Source organism: Aedes aegypti, chromosome 2 (assembly GCF_002204515.2).
Source record: "Aedes aegypti strain LVP_AGWG chromosome 2, AaegL5.0 Primary Assembly, whole genome shotgun sequence".
NCBI lineage: Eukaryota > Metazoa > Arthropoda > Insecta > Diptera > Culicidae > Aedes > Aedes aegypti.
Genome location: NC_035108.1, coordinates 418,397,296 through 418,418,949, shown reverse-complemented (window position 1 = coordinate 418,418,949; position 21,654 = coordinate 418,397,296). Strand labels below are relative to the sequence as shown.

The following is a 21,654-nucleotide window of genomic DNA, read 5'->3' as shown; positions in this document are numbered from 1 at the left end:
CAATGTCCTCAGAGAAGTTATTCGCAATTGAGTTTTGTATCTTTCAAGAAAAAGGTTGAATAGAGGGATCTTTATTTAAGTTAAAATTTTGACTCAAATATTTTTGTTTGTTGAAATTTGCGGCTTTGCTCTTCTACGAACTTTTAGAAAATGTTATTTTGAACAAATTTGTCGAAGACACTTTTGATCCAACTCTTCATTAGAGCTAAGTAAATTGATTCTGTAAGTTTCAACTTAGGGTGGGCCCGAAAAATCAGTTATTTTAGTCTATTTTTTTTTGTTTTCAGTTTTACATGAATGTGGTCTTCAGAAGAGTACTAGAAGAAGTAATGATACACATTTTTGCTGAAAATTTCAAGTGTGTACTTCTTGTGATTTCGAAGTTATAAGAAAGTTCAGATGCCCATAACTCATGGAGTTATTTCGATAATGTTTTTCTTTTTACGGCATTCAAAAGGTCATATATTAGGCCATTTTTTGTGCAAAAAACTGTGAGAACAAAATTACGTAAGTTTAGAAAATTCACTTCAAAAAAAGAGTTAATAAACTCGAAATTCCAGTGACCCAGATAGCCGTAGCGGTAAACACGCAGCTATTCAGCATGACTAAGCCGAGGGTCGTGGGTTCGAATCCCACCGGTCGAAATTTGGAAATTTTCTCGACTTCCCAGGGCATAGAGTATCTTCGTACCTGCCACACGATATACGCATGTAAAAATGGTCATTGGCATAGTAAGCTCTCAGTTAATAACTGTGGAAGTGCTCATAAGAACACTAAGCTGAGAAGCAGGCTCTGTCCCAGTAGGGACGTAACGCCAGAAAGAAGAAGAAGAAACTCGAAATTCCATCCAACAAAAAAGTTTAGGTCAAAGTTTTAACCTAAATTAGGACCACCTTATTCAACTTTTTTCTTAGAATATGTGAAACACAATAACGAATAACTTATCTGAGGACATGTCTAAAATCAACGAGAACAAGCAAAACATTTTTTCCTGCTAGATTGTGGATTCGGGCCATTCTATGGGATATCCTATGAACATGCGAATGTTATGCGAATATGGGCTGTAATTGTATTAGTCTCTCCTTTGACAGTTAGATCAGAGATAATGTATTGAAAATTTTGTCTATAGGATATTCTAATATGTAATTAGTTTGCTAGAGATATGTATGTTGCATAGCTTCATGTTTACTCGAAACTTTTTTGCTTTCAAGAGCCCTTGATTTACATGAAGAAAACTCAAAGATAAGAAACTGGAATAGGGTAAAGAACTACTTGGGCACTTCGATTATTTACTTTAGAATGCCAAATTTGACAGTAAGATGCTCTTCAGTAAGAATAATATTGTTGCAAAAATGTGCGATAGTAACTTAAAAAAAAACCTGCAATAGTGAATGAAAAGTGCCAAAAATAGGATACGTCTTCCCATTAACACAATTAAAAACTGGGAAAATTTTGGAAACTTTACCGGCAAAAGCGAGAATTTCAAAATAGAAATTCGGTGCCAACCCTACATGCTGTTCTAAAATAAGGCAATCCATGAGACGGTTGGGTGACAAAACGTCGAAAGACAAAATGTCGAAAGCCAAAATGTCGAAAGGACAAAACGTCGAAGGGACAAAACGTCGAAAGGACAAAACGTCGAAAATCAAAATGTCGAATGCCAAAAGGTCGAAAAAATAAAACTTCGACAGGACGTCGAAAGAAAAAAAAGGGAGTATTTGTAACAAACCAGGTCGACGATCTTGATTCGATCAATATGAAATATGTAAAAAAAAAATCGATAAAAATATAGCTTCCAATCTAAATACTTAGCAAAGAACTTTGAACAGTTAGAACATTGAAAAACGTAGCCTTTTCAAATGTTATCTCTGTGATACGGTATTTTTCCGCTGGAATTAGTAAAGATAATAATAAAACGTAGTTGAAAGTAGTTGAAATTTTTCGAAATTGCATTAGATTTTTTGTATTATTTTCAGGTTTTTAAACAAATATTGGGGTCTCATACACAAAGTGCTAGTTTCAGTATAACATTGAAAGATGGTTGCGAAAGCCATGTTTTGAAGAAAAAAAAATCAAAAAATCGCATAGTTCGTACTCCTTTGTGTTTTCACGATAAAACTATAAACATTTATGCGTAGGAAATGTCAATGTATGTATAGAAGTCAATTCACTAGCACAAATTTCGAACTTGCTGGATATCCTGGTACAGAATATCGGTTCCCCTTAGCAAATAGATAAATCGATGCAATTGTACTTTTTTGATAAAAGAATGAGTATTTTAATAAGAATAAAGAATTTACTAAAACTCAAAACCCTAGTTGAAAATTTTATGAAATATATGGCACCAGTTTGTTGAAAGAATGAGTGTATTTTAAAAGAATAAATAATACACTATTAATCAACAGAAATCTTAACCAGCAGCAAATCCTTTGCTGCATGGATTTTGAGAAATTTTTAACCTGCAAAATCTTTACAAATTTAATGTGCAATATTTAAGTTTATTAAGGTAAATAGATTTTACTGTTTAAAAAAAAAAATAGGATGTAACGAAACGGTTACACCCCTACTGTACGTAATTGCTGATATTCACACGTTCTGATGCATAGTGCTTTAGTGGAAATAGGTTTTTTTCACCCATGAGAAGTAGCCAAAATGAGTAATGCGCTAAGGAGATTTTTTTCATCTGTTGTTGTTAGTCCAGCGATACTCTTTCTCATCACTTCAGCTATGATACTTCTTTCTCATCACTTTTCATCACATATGAATGTTGCCATACCTCTTTGAATATTTCTTCATTATGACATTCATCACCTTCATTACAACTGGTGCAGTCAAAATATTTCAGGCTTCAACTTCGAAGTACCGTTTTGACTCATATTCCGAACACTTAAGGCCAACAGTGACTTCAAATGCATCTGATTGGCATAAATTGGCTGATATTTGTGTGAATTTTAATTTCTTCGCAAAGTCTAACTGTTAGCTGTTGGGTGTACTAATAATAATGTTGATTTATTTAGTTTTAGTATTGTTTTTACGTAAAATAATGGAACAACAATTTGATTCAAATGCCGAACACTGTGTTTATTCTGTCTCATATTCCGAACATCTTGATTCAAATTCCGAACAGCACGAATAAATCGTACTCAAATAAATAATTTCGCAATTAAATTTATCTGAGCTTGTTCTACTGGTCGCGAACTAGCGAATCATCACTACTCTCGCGGTGAAAATTGTATTGGAAACGTGAAAATTTAATTGCAATTGACTGCCATTTCCTTGTTTTTCTGTGACATATTTCAACGAAACATTTCAACTAAATCGCCATACAAAAACCGAGTGTTCGGAATATGAGTCTGTTCGGAATTTGAGACAAAACGGTACTGCATCGCTCGTCAGATGGATGCAAGATTGATATTTTACTGAATATTTATTCCATGCTTGCTATGATGAAAATTGAAAATTTTGCTGCTACCAACGCCGTTTGCGTCGCAACCATTTTTTCATTAGCAACGCTAGCAACAAACATTTGCTACAAAAAGCACTGCTTTCGACGTTTTGTCCCTTTCGACGTTTTGGCATTCGACGTTTTGGGTTTCGACGTTTTGTCTTTCGACATTTTGTCCCTAAGCCCCATGAGACAGCGGCGATCAGCTGGTTTTTGTTTACCATGAGCTTTTGACGTTTGCCGATCGGAGTGACAGCTCAATCACAAAGGAAAATGTAAAGCTCTGTTAAGGGGGCAGGATCCGTCATTTATTTTGGAATTTTCAAAAGCAGTTTTTTCGTACAATATCAAGAAAAGTTTCAAGAAAATGTGTTCACAGTATTACATACTCCAAATGAAACACAGTGAGCACATTTTCATGGAATAATTTTCAGTTTTGAACAGAAAAACTGCTTTTGAAGTTTCGATGATGACGATGATTACGATGACGGAGCGTTGAGCGTTAACACTTGCATGTTTTGTTTACCCTTCCGTGTCGGTTGCATGCATACTTTTAGCTGTCAGTCCTACCGTGGATAGTCCTCATGGATAGCCTTATAGCCAACAACATAAAACTACATTGATATCTGATCGTTTTTTTTTTTTTCAAAAACCTTTAAAAAACAAGTTAAAAAACTAGAGAGCAGTTTTTATCATATTTTATACAATGTACTCAATATTACAAAGGAACATGTTGAAATCTCAAAGAGAAAAATAACATTGCTGTCGTATAAAATTGGGGTTGGTATCTACCCGTTTGGCACTTACTTTGCTTTCGATGGCATTACGTCCTTCAGGACATGCAGGGCTGGATTTACAAATATGGGGGCCCCGGGATAGAAAATTGCAGGGAGCCTTTGTGCTGTAGAATGAATTCAAAGATAGGCAGTGCTGCAGGGAAGCCCAAACAGAAGCGTTCATGTTCCTTTCTCGAGTCGGTGCAGTTCCCTCTTTTCTCCGATTGCGCGTGAATTGCTGGGCAGTCATACAAATTGATTATTGTTTTCTGTTATTAAAAATCTTAATTCAATTATGTCAAGCACATGTTTAGTAATAAATAACGTAATTTGTGATTACTAAGTAATTAACTTTGTGGAGTATCGACTGTATGTTTTAATCTTAATTTTCCGGCAACGCAGTCTTTATTAAAGTAAAACGAGGTGCTTATTTGCCCGACGTTTCGACACGGTTATTGTGTCTTCCTCAGGGGGTAAATATAGTTTTCGTTGTTTGTCCTATGTTTTGTCGAACTATAACTGTCTGGTGTAGGTTTTTTTGGTACATAGCTACGAAAATCAATTCCTTTTTTGTGCACAACTTGTACTGGCAATTGCGCCATTGTCAGTACAAGTTGTGCACAAAAAAGGAAGTGATTTTCGTAGCTATGTACCAAAAAAACCTACACCAGACAGTTATAGTTCGACAAAACATAGGACAAACAACGAAAACTATATTTACCCCCTGAGGAAGACACAATACCCGTGTCGAAACGTCGGGCAAATAAGCACCTCGTTTTACTTTAATAAAGACTGCGTTGCCGGAAAATTAAGAATAAGTAATTAACTCCCATTCAGGACGGCTGAATTGACAACTGTTGAGCTACATTGGATTATGAGATTTTTTGTAGGACTCTGAGATATTTGGAACTGTCGGCGTGAGAGGCAATACATGGACATCTTGTCCCAAAGGGAGTGGTCAACTTACCAAAAGAATAACAATATTGTCTTATAATGATCATATTTTTGTAGGCTGTAGTGAATGATCCTTCGTTAGTGTCGCTTGTCTCTGAGAGAGTGGACTGAAGAAGCAGGATCATTCTCTCAGCGATTGTAAGGACGCGGTCAAATGTAATGCAATGCTTTAATGAAAATATTTTTGTATGTTAGCAACTTCAAGTCTATGACGATCTTTTCATCCCTAATTTACTTGTGTTGCGGATTATATCCCTTGTTCATCTACTATATTTTTAAATATTTTGCTTAGGTTGACGAACTTGTGTGTTACAATTTTTAGTATTGCTTACAATAAGTAATTTGCATTACGCATATCACCCCAACATGCCGTAATTGAATGAATATGCGCCTTATCGAGGACTAATATTGCCATGGCCTAAGTGAGTATCGTGACCTGCAACGCCCCTTCACCTCAAGCCAGGCTCCCCGACATATGACATATGGGGGAGGGGGGCACCGAGGAACCGAGGTTGTCAGCATCGAGTCTACGGTACTCGTGGATGAAATCTCGGCCTTATTACATTCATGTCGACGATGGGCACGACAGACGCCTGTTGCTGACAACGACTTAGCGATTGGATACTACTCCAGCCGCGTGTGTCGTTGTCTCAGCCTTTTGCTTGGCTTGACCTCGAGTCACCTCTCACTCTCCCCTGAGTCTGTGAGCGTGGTCTCGCGCGGTTGAAGGTGCGTGCGTTCCGATCCGACGTAGAAATCTCTTAAAATATAAGTTATGTGGCAAAATGTGGCACCGAACCGGTGGTCTGTGTGGTGCTGTCTGAGATGTAGGAAACTCTACTAATGAATGAATTCTTTCAGATTAGCTGTTTCGCTGCCTGTCACCCGTTGGTTGGTTGTGGTTGTTCGTGGAACGGGTCGAGGCATGAACTAAACGGAAACCTTGAGTGATATTGCTTTTCGATAATCAAATTAGTCGTAATTTGTATAGTATTCATTTATCCCGTTGCTGCTGCTGATGTGGTTGAGAGGGGCCGGTGTTGGCGATTGGGTGGGTGCCATTTGTGAGTCTTGCAGCACTGTGACCAAAAGCTGCTGTTGAATGCCACCGGGAATTGGAGCGAATGCAGACTATGGATTTGGTGAAAACGGATGGTTGAGCAATGAAGCTTTAGAATGGTTTAATTTGACTGAGATACTTTCACTTTTTTCAATGAGTAAGATACAAAATTATTACAAGCCTTAATAGTCATATAGCCATTGGGATTTGTTTTATAATTTTTCTCACAAAACTATTAACGATGGGTTCTTGAAAAGCTTAAACTTAAATTACCTCGTGGCATCTATTGAAATGCTCATCAACTAATATCTGCTAAGATTTTAGTAAATTTATGGGATCTTTCCAAAAAATACATGTTTCGTTTCCAAAACTCGTATTATTCATCTTTGTGAGATTTCTCAAAAATATTACAGGAATTTCTCCAAGATATCTTCAAGTAGTTTGTCCAGAGAACTGTGCCAAAGTTTCCAAAGTATTTCATTTTATACTTCGAATGAAAGTGACTGCAAAAAACTGGAAAGCATCTCTAGATTTTTTTAGAGAAATCCTTTGAAAACACTCCGGTAGGCCAACTCTTTGAATAGCTCATAGGTAGAGTGACTTAAGGAGTTCCTTCTCGAAGATACGTTCAGGTATTCATTCATGGATTACTTCAAAACTTTTCATTGAAATTGTATAAATGGGCATTGCTGATTATAGAATATCGTTCATTGTTGCCTCTATAAAATACATTGTATAATTCTATCTACAAACTAGTCCTTGTAATAAAAAATAAGGTTTTAATTCTAAATATGTCCAAATCCTATCCTATTCCAAATTTCCAAATTAACTGAATAAATTTAAATGTTTTTTTACTGAACTATTTCTGAAACTGAAAGGTTTTGACGATTTATTTTTTTATAATATTGTACGTTGTTATCAAAATCAGGAATAGGTGAATGAATCAAGGATCTTCCTTTACTCAACCCTACATATTACACATGTGCAGTAAACGCCAAAAACAATAAGACGATCAGAAACGCCGTACGGCCATAGGATGCCATAAACGTGTTCTCTGCTAGGGGCAGTAATTCAATATTTACTCCACACAGCACCAGAGACCAACTTGTAAACACACTATCAGGAATATGAAAGAAAAACAACCATAAACCATAAAGCCCTGCAGGAAAATGAAATGCATAAGCCGAACATTGGGTTGTAAATCATATTGCGCCTGTTTCTCATTCCTACGATCCTCACGTATCCTACGTTAAACATCTCCGACACATTGTGTACCTTTTAATTCATTCATGTTTTCTTCTCCATTTCCATTTCACAGAATGCCTACCGAAGGAGTACTCGACGATCATGGGATCGCTACAATGTCACGTCCGTCACGGATTGACCAGTTCCTGGCCGGAATGGGTGCAGGGGGCAATGGCGGCGTTGGCAATGCACCTTCCTCTCCTACCATCCGAGGTTCGTCCGGAGGATCCACATCGGCCAGTGGTGGCAGCCAGTCGGCATCCTCTTCCCGATCGAGCTTCGATGGCCAGATGGGAGGCTTCCCTCCACACATGATGAACTCTGCAAGTCAGCATCACGGGCGGGAAAGTTCCGCGTTCGTTCCAGTGTTGCCTTCCCGATCGTTACGACCCGGCTTGTACCCTGGCATGTTGGACGGACCGGATGGAATGCCAAAGGATGGCGTGCCTAAACGGGGATCCAGCTATGAGTTGATGGCAATGATGGCCGACAAGCGGAAAGAGTTGGCTTTAAGAGAGGCTGCCGCCGCAATGCTACTTCCGAGACCTGGAGGTCCTCCAGTTCAATCCCCTGGAGGAATGTATCCACCACCGGGTGCATTTCTTGGTGGACCCGGCCCATCTCCCACGTCCGCCGGAACCTTCACATTCCCACCGGCCGGAGTCGGCCTGTATCCCCCTGGCGTTCCTGCGGGTATGCACCCCGGACTAGACCGAAGACTGTTGCGAGCTCCCGGAAGAGCATCGCGTCCCAAGAAGCAATTCATTTGCAAGTTTTGCAACCGTCAGTTCACCAAGTCCTATAATTTGCTGATCCACGAGCGCACGCACACCGACGAACGACCGTACTCGTGCGATATCTGTGGGAAAGCCTTCCGGCGGCAGGACCATCTACGAGACCACAGGTAATTAGTCTACAAAAGCCGGGGAAATGAGAATCGAATTGCGGTTTTGAGGCTCGGATCAGCGGGGGAATCGAAACCAAAAAAAAAACCAAAGCTCGTAGTAGAATTCTAAGAAATTCACCCAACAAAAGTACCCCATCGCTATTTGAATATAAATTATGATTTATGCTTCATTTTCAATTTTCTACACACCACTGTGTGCCGCCGCCGCGTTGTTGCTCGGTGGGGTCTTTTGAGCCCTCCTCGTGCCGTTTCGGTTTAGTCCGCATCATTATCCATCCATCGTCTGTCCGTCTATCATCAACGAACTGATCTATGGATAGGTCTTTCGTCGATGTTGGGGCTGCGAACAAAAGCACGCTGCGCAACATAGCGGTGGTGGGTGTGTGATGTGGTGGTGGTGGTGGTGCGAGAAAAGGGAGGCATCGATCAATCTACGGTCGCTTTTGATATGATTTTGGATCACTTTGCGGTTGATCGTTCGTTCGTTTGTTGGTGCGTTGGGGCCCCCGGTATGTTTCGAGGTCTTTCCGGACTCGTGGAATGGACTACAAATGGGATTAATTTTTACGGGCCATGCCTAAGGCTAGAGGTTGAAGTATTTCTGTTACGTTTCTTAAGGCATTAGAAGAAAGAGTTGAGTTCTCATCAGTAAAAAAGTGAATTAACACTTCAGTGTACGCGCTTTTGTATTTTGTACAACAAAGATAGAATAACATCGTTTTTCGTAACAGCATCTTCGTGGTACTTCTGACGGCGCACAACGGTCGGACTCCATACCGTTTTGATTCATATTACTGACACTTGAGGCACTAGTGAGATATAACTCATCAAAAAGCATGTAAAATTAACCATAATATAAGATTTCTCAGCATAATCGAGCTTTAACAATTCTTCACTTTTGGATGATGAATAAAGATGTTGTATCCACAACCTGAATAATATTATATTACATTCCGGGAATCTTGGTTCAAATTTATTTTATTTCATGAGCCTCCCCACATGTGCAATTTTTTACTAAAATTCATAATTTTTTACTACAAAATAAAAGATTTTAAAAGAAGGCAGAATAACTATGAATACAAAACAAATAATTTTTCGAATAACTAGGGTAAAGTTTGATCATAAAACAAAGTATGACATATGTAAGAGCAGTTTATCTTAAACAGTTTTGCTACTTTTCCAAGAATGTCGGTTCCCCGAAAGTCGTTTCCCCCGAACGTTCCCCAAATACTCCGGTTTCCCGAATAGTTCAGTTCCCCGAAAAGTTTCAAGCTCTCATAATTGTCATAACTTTTTGTGTTGAACGAAACGGTCATCTGATATGCACCCTTCTTTACTTGATTGGTGATTCTTCCGAGTTAATCGTCCTTGGCATTTTTGGCAATGATCTTGTTATAATCTATCAAATCACCTTCTTTTGATTGCTTACACTGCGGAACACGTTTTTGTCTCCAGCATCAAAATACCTCTATTTACTTAATTAAGGGTTGCTAAATCCATTGCCGTTTAAAGAAATATCATAGCACGTCTAGTTTTTGAGATATTGGTTGTTGAAAATGCGAAAATTGACTGTTTCAGCCAACTTGCATGCAAGTTTAAGGCAATTTATTTGCTTAATTTGCAACAGAATTCAATCTTTATGTGTATAACAACACTTATCATCAAAGTTTGTAATACTTTTGACGCGGAAAAGTTATTTTTTGATGGTTAAGAAAAGTATTGTATTTTGTCATATAAGAGAAACGAAGAATTTTGTATGGAGACTGCAAGCGTATTAAAAAAATCGTTTTAATCTAAATTTAATCGTGCAATTTCAATCAAAATACATCTAAAATGAAAGTTTAAGTCCTCTTTTGCATGATAGGTAGAAAAGATCACAAAAATGTTTGATAAAATATACTTCAAATTTTAGGTAAACATCAATAAATCAATGTTTTATACAACTTTGGCGACCTGTAGCAAAAAAATGTGATGTGCTGAGAAATTTCTGAGAACGGCATCAGATTCAGCAGCCCAAAATCTACTAGAGACACATAATTTGATCCTTGAGACACGCAAAAATGTATTTTTTGTTGCGCTGTGTTATCATTCTTGCTAATTCAGAACCCAGTCCCTAAGGTCCATTCTAGTACCTGTTTAAACTGCATCGCTTTTCGAGGCAACGGGTCATTCGGAGAAATGGCTTTCGGTGAAACGGGTCATTCTGAGAGCTGGCATTCGGGGAAAAGTAACACAATCATGTTAAACAGCTTTTAAACAGCATTTTCTCCTTAAGATTTTGGTCGGGTCTGGCCATGAATCACGTAGTCATTTATTTTATATTTTCATGACCAATTCATTCACGCTGATCTTTTGTCTATACAAACGTTTTGAAATTTATATGGGCCGTAATATTTGGCCAAAACCTTCCCAACTCATATATGACCAAGTAATTTATAGGCTCCTAAGATGGTTTGCCTGAGGTAAGCAAACACTCTGGGGAATGGCGTTCTGGGAAATGTCATTCTGGGAAATGTCCTACAACTCAAAAAATATTCAAATAACGGTAACTTTTTTGTTTCTCCATATTTTTGCGCAATGTTTCCACTATTTCTTAAAAAAAAACTCTTTTAAATCTTCGTCGGTATTAAGCATTGGTTATTTGATTTCGAAATCTTATACGAAAATTTTCTTTGTTTCTTGGGGGACTGACATTGCCCATTTATATCAAAAATAAAATAAAATATGGGCTATACAATATCAAGTAATAAGGAGCTTCAGCGCCATTCTGAAGGAAAAAAAGACTAGCTGTCTCCAAGAAATCTCAAAACTACAACTTGATCTTTTTTTTTGCATTTTTCAAGATCCTAATACATCCAAAGAGGTACTGTGAAACGGGATAACTTTGACAGTTTATTCGAAAAAAAAACTTGAATATTTTAGCATGATGTTTCAAATAATTTAAAATCTATTTTTTTTAAACAAGTACTGGCATCCTAGCTATCGATTGCAGTTGACAGATTGCCAAAAGATTTTTTTGAATGGATATATAATGTTTCATATAATCGAAAGTCGGTTTTCTGTTTTGGAGTACACTAAAACCTCAATTTACGAAGTCTTTTTTTACGCTACCTCAATTTAAGTCAATTTTTTTTTACGCAGTGCATATATTAAGTTTTGACAATTCTGTAGGAAATTATTGACCTCCGGTTGGGGAAAACCGTTGGAAACCCATACAATAAGGGGAAAGTGTACCAGTTATGGCCATAGTGGTTCCCTCTTTTGCCATATGTGAAATTTCAATAACTTTTACATTTTTAATCTTTTTGAATATTTTAACATCAAGATACATCCTCTATCTTACTCCTAAACCACACAAAACTTTTCAAAATGTGAATAAATTCAAGTTTTCACGTATGGCGAAATAGGGAACCACTATGGCCATAACTGGTACACCTACCCTGGATATTTTCGGAATAGGCACGATGAGGGGATGACGAAAATCGATGTCCGACGCCATTTTGGAATCCAAAATGGCGATCCCTGGTTTGAAAAAATCGTTGGAAACTCATGCATTATGGGTTTTTTTTCGGAACGGGCACGACGAGGGGATGAAAAAATCGATGTCATCGCCATTTTGGAATCCAAGATGGCGACCTCCGTTTGGAGAATATTGTTGACGAAAATCGATGTCTGACGCCATTTTTAAATTCAATTCACCAAATCCTCAATGAACAAAGTCTGCTTTTACGTAAATTCAATTGACTTCACTAGTTCAACGAAGTAAATTCATGAACATCAGTACAGATCAGCAAGACCTATGCTGAGGGTCGTGGGTTCGAATCCCACCGGTTGGAAATTTTCTCGACTTCCCAGGGCATAAAGTATCATCGTACCTGTCACACGATATACGCATGCAAAAATGGTCATTGGCATAGTAAGCTCTCAGTTAATAACTGTGGAAGTGCTCATAAGAACACTAAGCTGAGTAGCAGGCTCTGTCCCAGTGGAGACGTAACGCCAGAAAGAAGAACAGTACAGATCAGTACATTGATCCATTGGCTTATATTAAGGCAAAGTAGGCCGTCATTGAAATTTGTACTGGGCATAGATGATTGTGGCCAATCCTTCTCACGATTGCGAATTAAAAAAAAAATCACTAGGTTTTGCACTGACCTTGCTGAAATGTATCAGCATACTTTCTGTATGTAAGCGCAAGTAGTGATACTTTTATAAATCAATATTACTTAAGATAACTATATATTACTTCGAAATTGCAATCTGCAAAATCAACATGGCTACCAAAACGAGTGACGGGTTACTTAGCCTAAAGAGTTTAGATTTTATACTATAAAGAAGTATCATCAGTGTATAACTACTTAAGTTAGTAGATACTCAGGCCTATATATCGTGGAGTCCTTGGAAGTACAAAAACATCGACACAACTCAATACAACACTTCGTTTGCTAATATGGACAGTAAGATTCCTTTGCAATATTGAAAAACTATCTATTGATGATTGATTACGCTTGTATATCCTAATTCCCATATTCAATAGAGATCTTAGAGGGCCAAGGACATCCGCACATATTCATACTATCTTCTAATCACTTATTATGGCCATAGATCCAAAGGCTTTTATTCAATTCAATTTCTTGGAGCACCAAAAATATCCGTATGAATCAATAAAATATTCCGTAGACTTAAATGAATGGTTAAGAGACTGTGCCATATAAAAAAAACTACCTATAGACCATTGATCACGTTTGTAGATTCAAAGGCCTATATTCAATGAAGTCTTTGGAGGACCTAGGATATCGGTACAAATTATAACAATACTCATTTTACTGCTTCATATAGATAAGGGCCTGTGCACAAATTATTAAAATATTCATTTAACTACTATAAATACTAAATAAATAGATAAGGGCCTGTGCCATATCAAAAAACCATCAAAGGATCGCTAAATATACCAGTTCATTTCAGGTATACATTCCAGGAAGTTTTTGGATGAACTAGGACACCTTTTGTACTCACTTAGTTACCAAAACTTGGATCTGACAATACAAACGCTTCTTAAAAATATAACAATCTTCTAGGGTCCAGTATTGTGAGACATTCTTCTACATAGAAATGATAAATTGATCTCCGTTAACTCATGTGGAATCATATGCCCAAACTCCAAAGAGCTCTTGGAAGACCTTAACTTGCACACATTCTAGCCTGATTAAGAACCCAATGTATTAATAATATGTTAATGATACTAAAAGAGCATATTTTTTCTAAATAATATAAATTAATTTCATACAACTAGACTCCAAACGGCAAAACCTCGTTTTACGAACTGAGCTGCCTAGTTTTACGCACTGATTCAATTTACGCACCCCCGATCTAGTTCGTAAATGGAGGTTACAGTGTAACTGATTTTGATTAAATTATGATAAAATTTACTACATCAGCTCAAAATTCTTTTAAGGCGAAATAGGCCATCATTGAAATTTGTACGCGTCGTTGATGATTCTTGCTAATTCATCTCATGATTTCGAATCAAAGAAAATCAGTTGGTTTTGCACTGACACAGCTGAAAAAGTATCAGCATACTTTATGCATGTTAGCGTGTACAGTGATACTTTTTCAAGTCAATATAAACTATCAAGGCTGAGTATTATCACTTTGAAATGCAAGCTGAAAAGTCATCATTGTTGCCAAAACGAATGACGGGCTACTTAGCCTTAACAAAAAAGTATAAGCATTAACCTTAGAATGCTAATGTCGCTATTGTTCGTGTTATCAACATCTAGTTTGCCACGCGCTGACAGCGTGAGTTTGAGGCCCGGTAGTGTCAAATAAATTTAAAAAACATAACAAATAATCTTCTAAAACATGGCATTGAGCAAACGAAGAAAAATAATAGTTAAAGGTAATTAAAAATTAATTCAGTTTTGTGACAACAGCGTCTCGAGCGTTCTACTACTAATATTTCTATTAAAAAAATGAAACAATAAATTGTTGTTTGTAGCAAATCTTAATAAAATTTTCATACATTTTTTTTTGTAATCCGCTTGTCGGGTATGCTATATGAGTACCTACTGTATCAACTAAGCTCCTTAGCCGCTTGGTGACTCAATACCTCAAAAAGTTATAAGAATACTTCTAGGTTACAAGAAAACGAATAGAGTCATTGTTTTAAAACTCGATAGCGCCACACTAGACACAGAGTTTCATGGTTGCCATGATGGTCCTTCGAAAATTCCTACCAAAGGAGTTCTGTTCCTTGACTCGATATTTCTATAAGTCTATGAAGCTTTCAATATCGACTAATGGAGATTTTTATTAACATTCTTAGCTTAGCTTAGCTTAGCTTAGACTGACTACACATATCAATGGTTGCTATTCCGTGATTGACCGAAGTCAGTGAAAATGCACAAAGAATCAACTAGAAGTTCAGCTGGGATTGGCCATAATCTTCTTCAGTGTGCATAATTCAGTGCCTCTATTTATACAAGGTCAATAACGGCGCCGGCCACGTCCTTGCAGTCAGGTGGGATTGAGGGAAGGAATGTTAGTGTGTAACCTTTGCTATTTGGAGACCGTGTTTGCCTCTGCATCTCCACAAAGGTTACTGGGAGGGATGTTTGTCAATGGGGAGGATCGTTGGGTCAAAGGATTCACTTTGATAAGCGATTAGACCATGATAAACAATGATTTGTGAGATATATACATGCTTATACGTAAATATAATTGTTCATATAATTTCTATGTAGAGGAAAATTATGCCGACACTTGAGGTGACGAACCATTCAAAGTTTGTTGGACAAATACCTAAATGTAACATTGCTACAGCTGTCAGTACGAAAGCATGTGTTATTATATTTTACTCATTTGAAAAGAAACAAAAAACTTGATTGGGTGGGACATCATCAGAAGGCCGGCTCCAAAGGCACGTTCCCCACCAGTTGGGAGATTTGTGAATAAAGTGAACCTTTCGCAAGTCTACACTTGTAGTGTCGAACCATTCAAAGTTTTTTTAATTACAAAAATAAAGGTATATAAGGGGTGTTCTGACAAAAAAATGTTAAACATAAATAAATCATGAATCAGAGTTTGTGTCGACACTCACAGTGACGAACCATCCATAGTTTGTTGAAACATCATATTTACATCCCACCATTGTAACGATTAAATGTGCAGTCATACATTTTATAGATTAGAAATAGTAGCATGAAACGAGCTCACCAATTGATCCGTTATCCTTGACTGAGCAGCCACAATCCACTTTCAGCTTCACTCGTTTGCTCGGCTAGCACTCAGAAAAAAAAAAAAAAAAATAAAAAAATAGGCGCGTGACCCGAAAAAAAACACGGACGACAGCTCGGGCTTTCTTGACGCACTGCCCAGGAGCAAGCGTCAAGGTCGTCGAAAGATCAAAATGAACGAACCGATCGCGGCACTTTTTAACTTACTCCAACCGAACTCCCCGATCACGCCACTTTTTCACTTACGAGATCGACGCGCGACATGTTTGATCCTGCCCTCGTCGCTCGCTCCGGCAAAAGCAAGCGTCAAGGTCGAAAGATCAAACAGAACTCCCCAGCAAAACGCGCGAAAACGAAACACAAACCCCGGCGTCCCGAGAACAAACTGTCTTGCTTGGGCTTTCCGAAACACTGCCCAGCAAAACGCGCGAGAACGAAATACAAACTCCCGGCGTCCCGCAAACGCGCGAAACTAAAAACAAAAACAAACTCCTGGCGTCCTGAAAACAAACTGTCTTGCTTTGGCTCTTCCAAGCACTGCCCAGCAAAACGTGCGAGAACGAAACACAAACTCCCGGCGTCCCGAAAACAAACTCTAATGGAGATTTTTATTAACATTCTGTTCATTAACTTATCTTAAGTGTAGAACTAGCCCTTGTGTGTTAAAATACACTCTAATAAAGATTTAAAAAAAAAAAAAAAAAAATTAACTTATCATGAACTCAAACCTAGAGGGGGCTTGACCAATACGACCAAAAAAGTTTCTTGGAGGTGCGACTGTGATGTTGATGTTTGAGGTTATGGCTTTCAGTCTCAAATAAAACTCAAAAATGGATTTTCGCTTACACCCGACGTCGCAGTCGCCTGTTTCGGTGCCACTTTTACTCTTGTTTACTTTACAAAAAGGGTAAAAGTGGCGCCAAAACTGGCAACTGCGTTGTCAGTTCTGTGACCCGGATCGTTTTCGGATTTCTACTCCCGTACAGTACCCGAACGGGGAATTTGTTTTATGCTGTGGGCAAACGATAAAACGGAACACAGCTAATTCCTTGAAAGGCACAATAATATGTCCGAAACGTCGGATGTAAGCGAAAATCCCTTTTTGAGTTTTGTGTAGGACTTGAAGCCATAACCTTAAACAAAAAAAGTTAATTTCTAGAGGTAGCTTGAATTTTTCTAAGGAGGACAAAGGCCCCGTGTAGCTCCCCCAACCCCACCCCTCCCGTATTTACATCAATGATTCCGTCAATATTTTGTTGAAATCTTACAGTTTTGCAAGTATAGAGAAAGAAACATCCAAACTTTTTTGCAATTTATTACAGATGACACGCAAGCTTCGTTCTTTGGTGGAGAGGCCTGTGTCGCCCGTAATAAAAATTAACCAAATAATTTTGATGTATGCAATTCATAAAAGATTTATAATTTCGAGTTTGGTCTCATCTGTTGACAAATAGAGCTTTCAGTCAATACCAATAGATGTTCTCATAGAACGCTAAGATGTGGAAATCAGTTCCTCCTAGTTAAGAGGCCGCCCATAAACCACCTGGTCAGGTCATTTATTGGAGAACGGGATGGGGGCTAAGGAACATGGTCCACACAAATTTCAAGATGCAATCCTACCCAGCAGATCCCAACCAAACCCATTTGACAACCAATAAAATTTATCACAACCTGACACTCAATTACACCTACCATTAGAATGTCTGGTACGGAGAGAGTGAGTGCTCTCGCATTCCTTCGGTTATTAGCGCGTCGGATTCCAATTCCGTCCAATTTACGACCGACAACGTGATTTCCCCGGTGGACAGTTCAGGAGTCGTTTATCATCACCACGTAGTTGTGGCGGTAGTTTGAGGAGGCGTGGGCTCTGCCCAATTGAGACCGAACCGAAGGGAAAACTTTCCTTCGTAAAACTTTGCTCCCTGCTAGAACACATCCAACAGCCACCAGCGAAGTAACTTGAGGCAAATGGCATTTTCCCAGTCACTAGTGTTGGAACGTCTTCAAAGCCACCGGAGCAATTCAATTTCAGTTTGTAACCGGAAGAAAATGAAGAATGTGAGCGTGTGGTTTCGTCGAATATGAGCTTTTAGTTGCTCCAGATTTGCGACTAGAGGGAACGAGATCAAATTTTTATGGGACCCATAACTCGTAGGGATCCTTTTTAGCTTTGTGGTAAAGTCCAACGCTACCAAGCAAAGCCACGCTAAAAGTGTTGGGTACAATTCTCGGTAGATTCAGGATCTTTTCGTAATGGGAATTTCTTTGATTTCCCTGGGTAGAAAGTAATCGTTCCTGTCACAAATGAACGCATGTTAAAAGGCAACTATGGCAAAGAAAACTCGGTTAATGACTGTTTAAGTGCTTATAGAACACTTAGCTGAAAAGCAGGCTCTGCCCCAGTGGGGACGTAACGACAAGAAAAAGGACAACGATTCGTAGGTCTACAAAGTGAGCCATTTAAGTGAACGTCAGCACATAGAGTCTAGAGATGAAACGACAACCGGGAGTAAAAGTTGGTCGCACGATTTGCTTCAAGAATTTATGGCGTATGGCGGAGGAAGTTTGGAAAGATTGCAAAAGTGACGCCGAAAATCGGAAAAGGAATACGTGGAGCACTCGGGCAGAAAATAATTACATTGAATTCTTCTATAATTATACTACACGACCAAGATGAACGCGTGTATAATAACGCTGAAAATACATACTTCGTGGAGTTGTGATGCGCCCTTTGTAGCCAAGGAAAGAGGAAAACGCCTTCTTTTGATGCGACTTGTACCAAATTGCGGTGCTCTTGTTGCCATCATACGTGCACGATAGTCGCTTGGTATCTTGATCGTTTCAGCTGGATGCTGGGATGCTGAACTTTAGATTCAAGTAGAAGGAAACCGGTTGCGTCGATCGATTCCCGAAGGCAATCGAAACAGGTCCCACATGGGCAGTTTGAAGTTGCAAATCGGAAAATTTTACCTGAAGCTTTAGCTTCATCCACCTTGCGAAAGTTCCGCACCCAACACAGCAAAATCATGAATATGCAAACAATACAAATCTTTCACACCACTGAAGAAGCATTCATGCAATTGCAAAAACTTCCTCGACGAAGTAATCGGAATGACACTTACATGCACATGCCATCATGCAATCGCACCTCAAACAACCCATTTGGCGATCTTAGAGCGTGAAAAAAAAAACAATCGTTCGTGGGAATTTCTTCGGCACAAAAGACTCTCCAAGTAGACACAGACCCCTTTCGTGTGCCCCATCAAGGTACAAAGTCTACCAACCTCGATAAAAATCAACTCCCATTCCACATTCCTCGTTTCTTTCTAGGCGAAACTTTTCAAAAGTCTAGAGGGAGAAAGAGACCCGATGCGTGGCTTGATAAAAGGAGTCGGCTCGCTGTTGACTGACATCAACCAGCGCCAGTGCGCAATGCGCGAACGATGGCCGCACAGTGGTACCACCCTAAGATCAAAATCATTCACGTTCATTTATTTATTTAGTTAACATCTAAACAGATAACACTGAATCAACAAATTTCACGTCACAATACTCGGATCGTGGCCGCACCTCTCCATCCTCGGTTCTGCCCCACGCTCGCCAAAACGGTGCGCACTTGATCCGCTAACATAGCTCGCTGTATTCCACGCTTTCTTGTTCCAACCGGATGCAAAACGAACACCATCTTTGCAGGGTTGTTGTCCGGCATTCTTGCAACATGCCCTGCCCATCGTATCCTTCCAGCTTTGGCCACCTTCTGGATACTGGGTTCGCCGTAGAGTTGGGCCAACCTTTTCGAATGTTCGACAGACACTGTCCATATCATCCGCGAAGCAAACAAATTGACTGAATCGTACCCTGACTGTTAAGCGTGGCTCTCTGGATAACAGCTTCTAGCGCAATATTGAACAAATCCGCGAAAACTATCATTCCAATACACAATTTTACAAAGAATCGTATTAAGTTTTTGGAATCGTAACAAAAATTACGTCAATTAAATTTACGTAAAAAAAAAGACTTTGTTGATAAAGGCTCGAATTTATCAACAGGTCAAGCACAAATAAAATAAAATCGTGAGAAAAAAAGATGAATAATAAAGCCTTAAAACATATATGATTTGAAAATTTAAGTTGATATATTCCATCAGATATTCTATAAAACGATTCATGACCACTGCGCAGAATAAATGGAACCACCGTGCAACGTCAAAACGCGTCAAGCCAAGTCAAAAGCTACCCATCAGTGGCAGCCAGCACGGTTCGTACCGGGTGTCGGGGGTCTTAGAAAACCGGCAATTATCTCGATCCCCACGTTGCTCATTTTTACTTTTCGTTACGGTTTGACGTAGTGGTTGGTGGATTGCGCTATAATTAGTCCACATGTATATATTGCCAAGCTGTAAGTGAAGAGGGGCGATTCAATTTGGTGGGTCCAGATCAATCGATTCGGGTTCATGGACGATGTGGAGAGGGTGGAGGTTGTTAAGCGAGAAATGATGCGGTCAGCATTCCTGCTCTTATGGGATCTGGAGCAGAGAATAAATCAAGTTAACGACTTCGACGAATTTGGTGGTTTGCAGATCGAGGGTATTGTGTGGATCGTAAAAGAACGGCAACTATTTCGCTATGAGAAGACCATAGGATATCACGGAGAAATATGATCAATTGCTGGTAATTTTTCAACATCCGTTCAATTTAAATGCTGCTAGTGTGGGCTTCATAGTTGCCTGTTTTAACTCCGCAGCATTTTCAGCGAGAAACGTTTTCTAACTATATTACTAGGTGTTATCGTTATAATACTGCTGAAAAGTGATCTAAAGATACATTTGAAGCCTGCAAGAAGGAGTTTCTGAGAGACTTAGTATCTATTAGTTCAAAGCTTTTCTGAAATAATAAGTACTGGGGGCCCAGATAGCCGTAGCGGTAAACGCGCAGCTTTTCAGCATGACCAAGCTGAGGGTCGTGGGTTCGAATCCCATCGGTCGAGGATCTTTTCGGGTTGGAAATTTTCTCGACTTCCCAGGGCATAGAGTATCTTCGTACCTGCCACACGATATACACATGCAAAAATGGTTATTGGCATAGTAAGCTCTCAGTTAATAACTGTGGAAGTGCTCATAAGAACACTAAGCTGAGAAGCAGGCTTTGTCCCAGTGGGGACGTAACGCCAGAAAGAAGAAGATTATTTCAGAAAAGCTTTGAATTAATAATATTTTAAATAAAATACATTTTTTTAATTATTGTTACCCTTTAGCGACCATCGTTTTCAATTTGAAAAAAAAAGATCCGGAGAACTTAGATTCTAACTGTTTGAAAACGCTACAATTTGTTTTTAATTTGATTGTGAATCTTTGAGAGATTCAGTAAAATTTTCTATTGAAATGTCTGTTTTTTTTTGCTAGAATAACAAGTTGGATTTCACACATAATATTTGGTTGAATTCTAGGAAAAAATCATAATGGAGCCCAGTCATCCATGGGATTTGATTAAGTGTATTATGTTAGAATATCCATATTTCCTATATTCATCCAGACTAACTTCAATGTTGAAGAGGCACAAAGGATCAGGTCACAAAATCAAATGAAGAAAAAAAGCTAGTTTTGAACCGCTGAATGTCCCAATCTCTGGGCATCCTCAAAAATGCATTACCTTGTCATTAACTAAAGTTTTACATAAAACTCTTTATATTTTTCATACAGTCAGTATGGAAATTCAAAATCAATTATCCTTTTAACAAAAACCTGTTTAAAATGTCTTATGTCCACCATACAGGTACTGCTTCTGATTGCCTTCTCCTCTGTGGATGCAGGCAACGGAAGTCAACTCGCGACCATTTATATCGCGTCTCGATATTTTGCACTTCCCATCTTATTCGTGTCCTCTTCATCAGTAAAAGAAACCGGTCGAAAGCTTTGTAATGTCAGTAAATATTGATTAATTGGCAAGATAAGCGATATCGCTCTCTCGCGCAAAAAGAAGCATTCCGCTCCGCACTTTTCCTTGCTTCTTGCTTAAATTGACCTCGATCTGTTG

At 38.7% G+C, this 21,654-nt stretch overlaps 1 protein-coding gene across 1 annotated transcript in view; it reads left to right on the top strand.

Annotated features, from left to right (window-relative positions):
• LOC5571319 (protein bowel) overlaps positions 1-21,654 on the top strand; it is a 140,623-nt gene that overhangs the window by 61,275 nt on the left and 57,694 nt on the right. Inside the window, exon 2 of the mRNA XM_021847432.1 lies at positions 7,554-8,384. Within this exon, the coding sequence (XP_021703124.1) occupies positions 7,555-8,384 (830 nt within the window). The 5' untranslated portion in view covers position 7,554. The remainder of the gene's footprint in view (positions 1-7,553; positions 8,385-21,654) is intronic.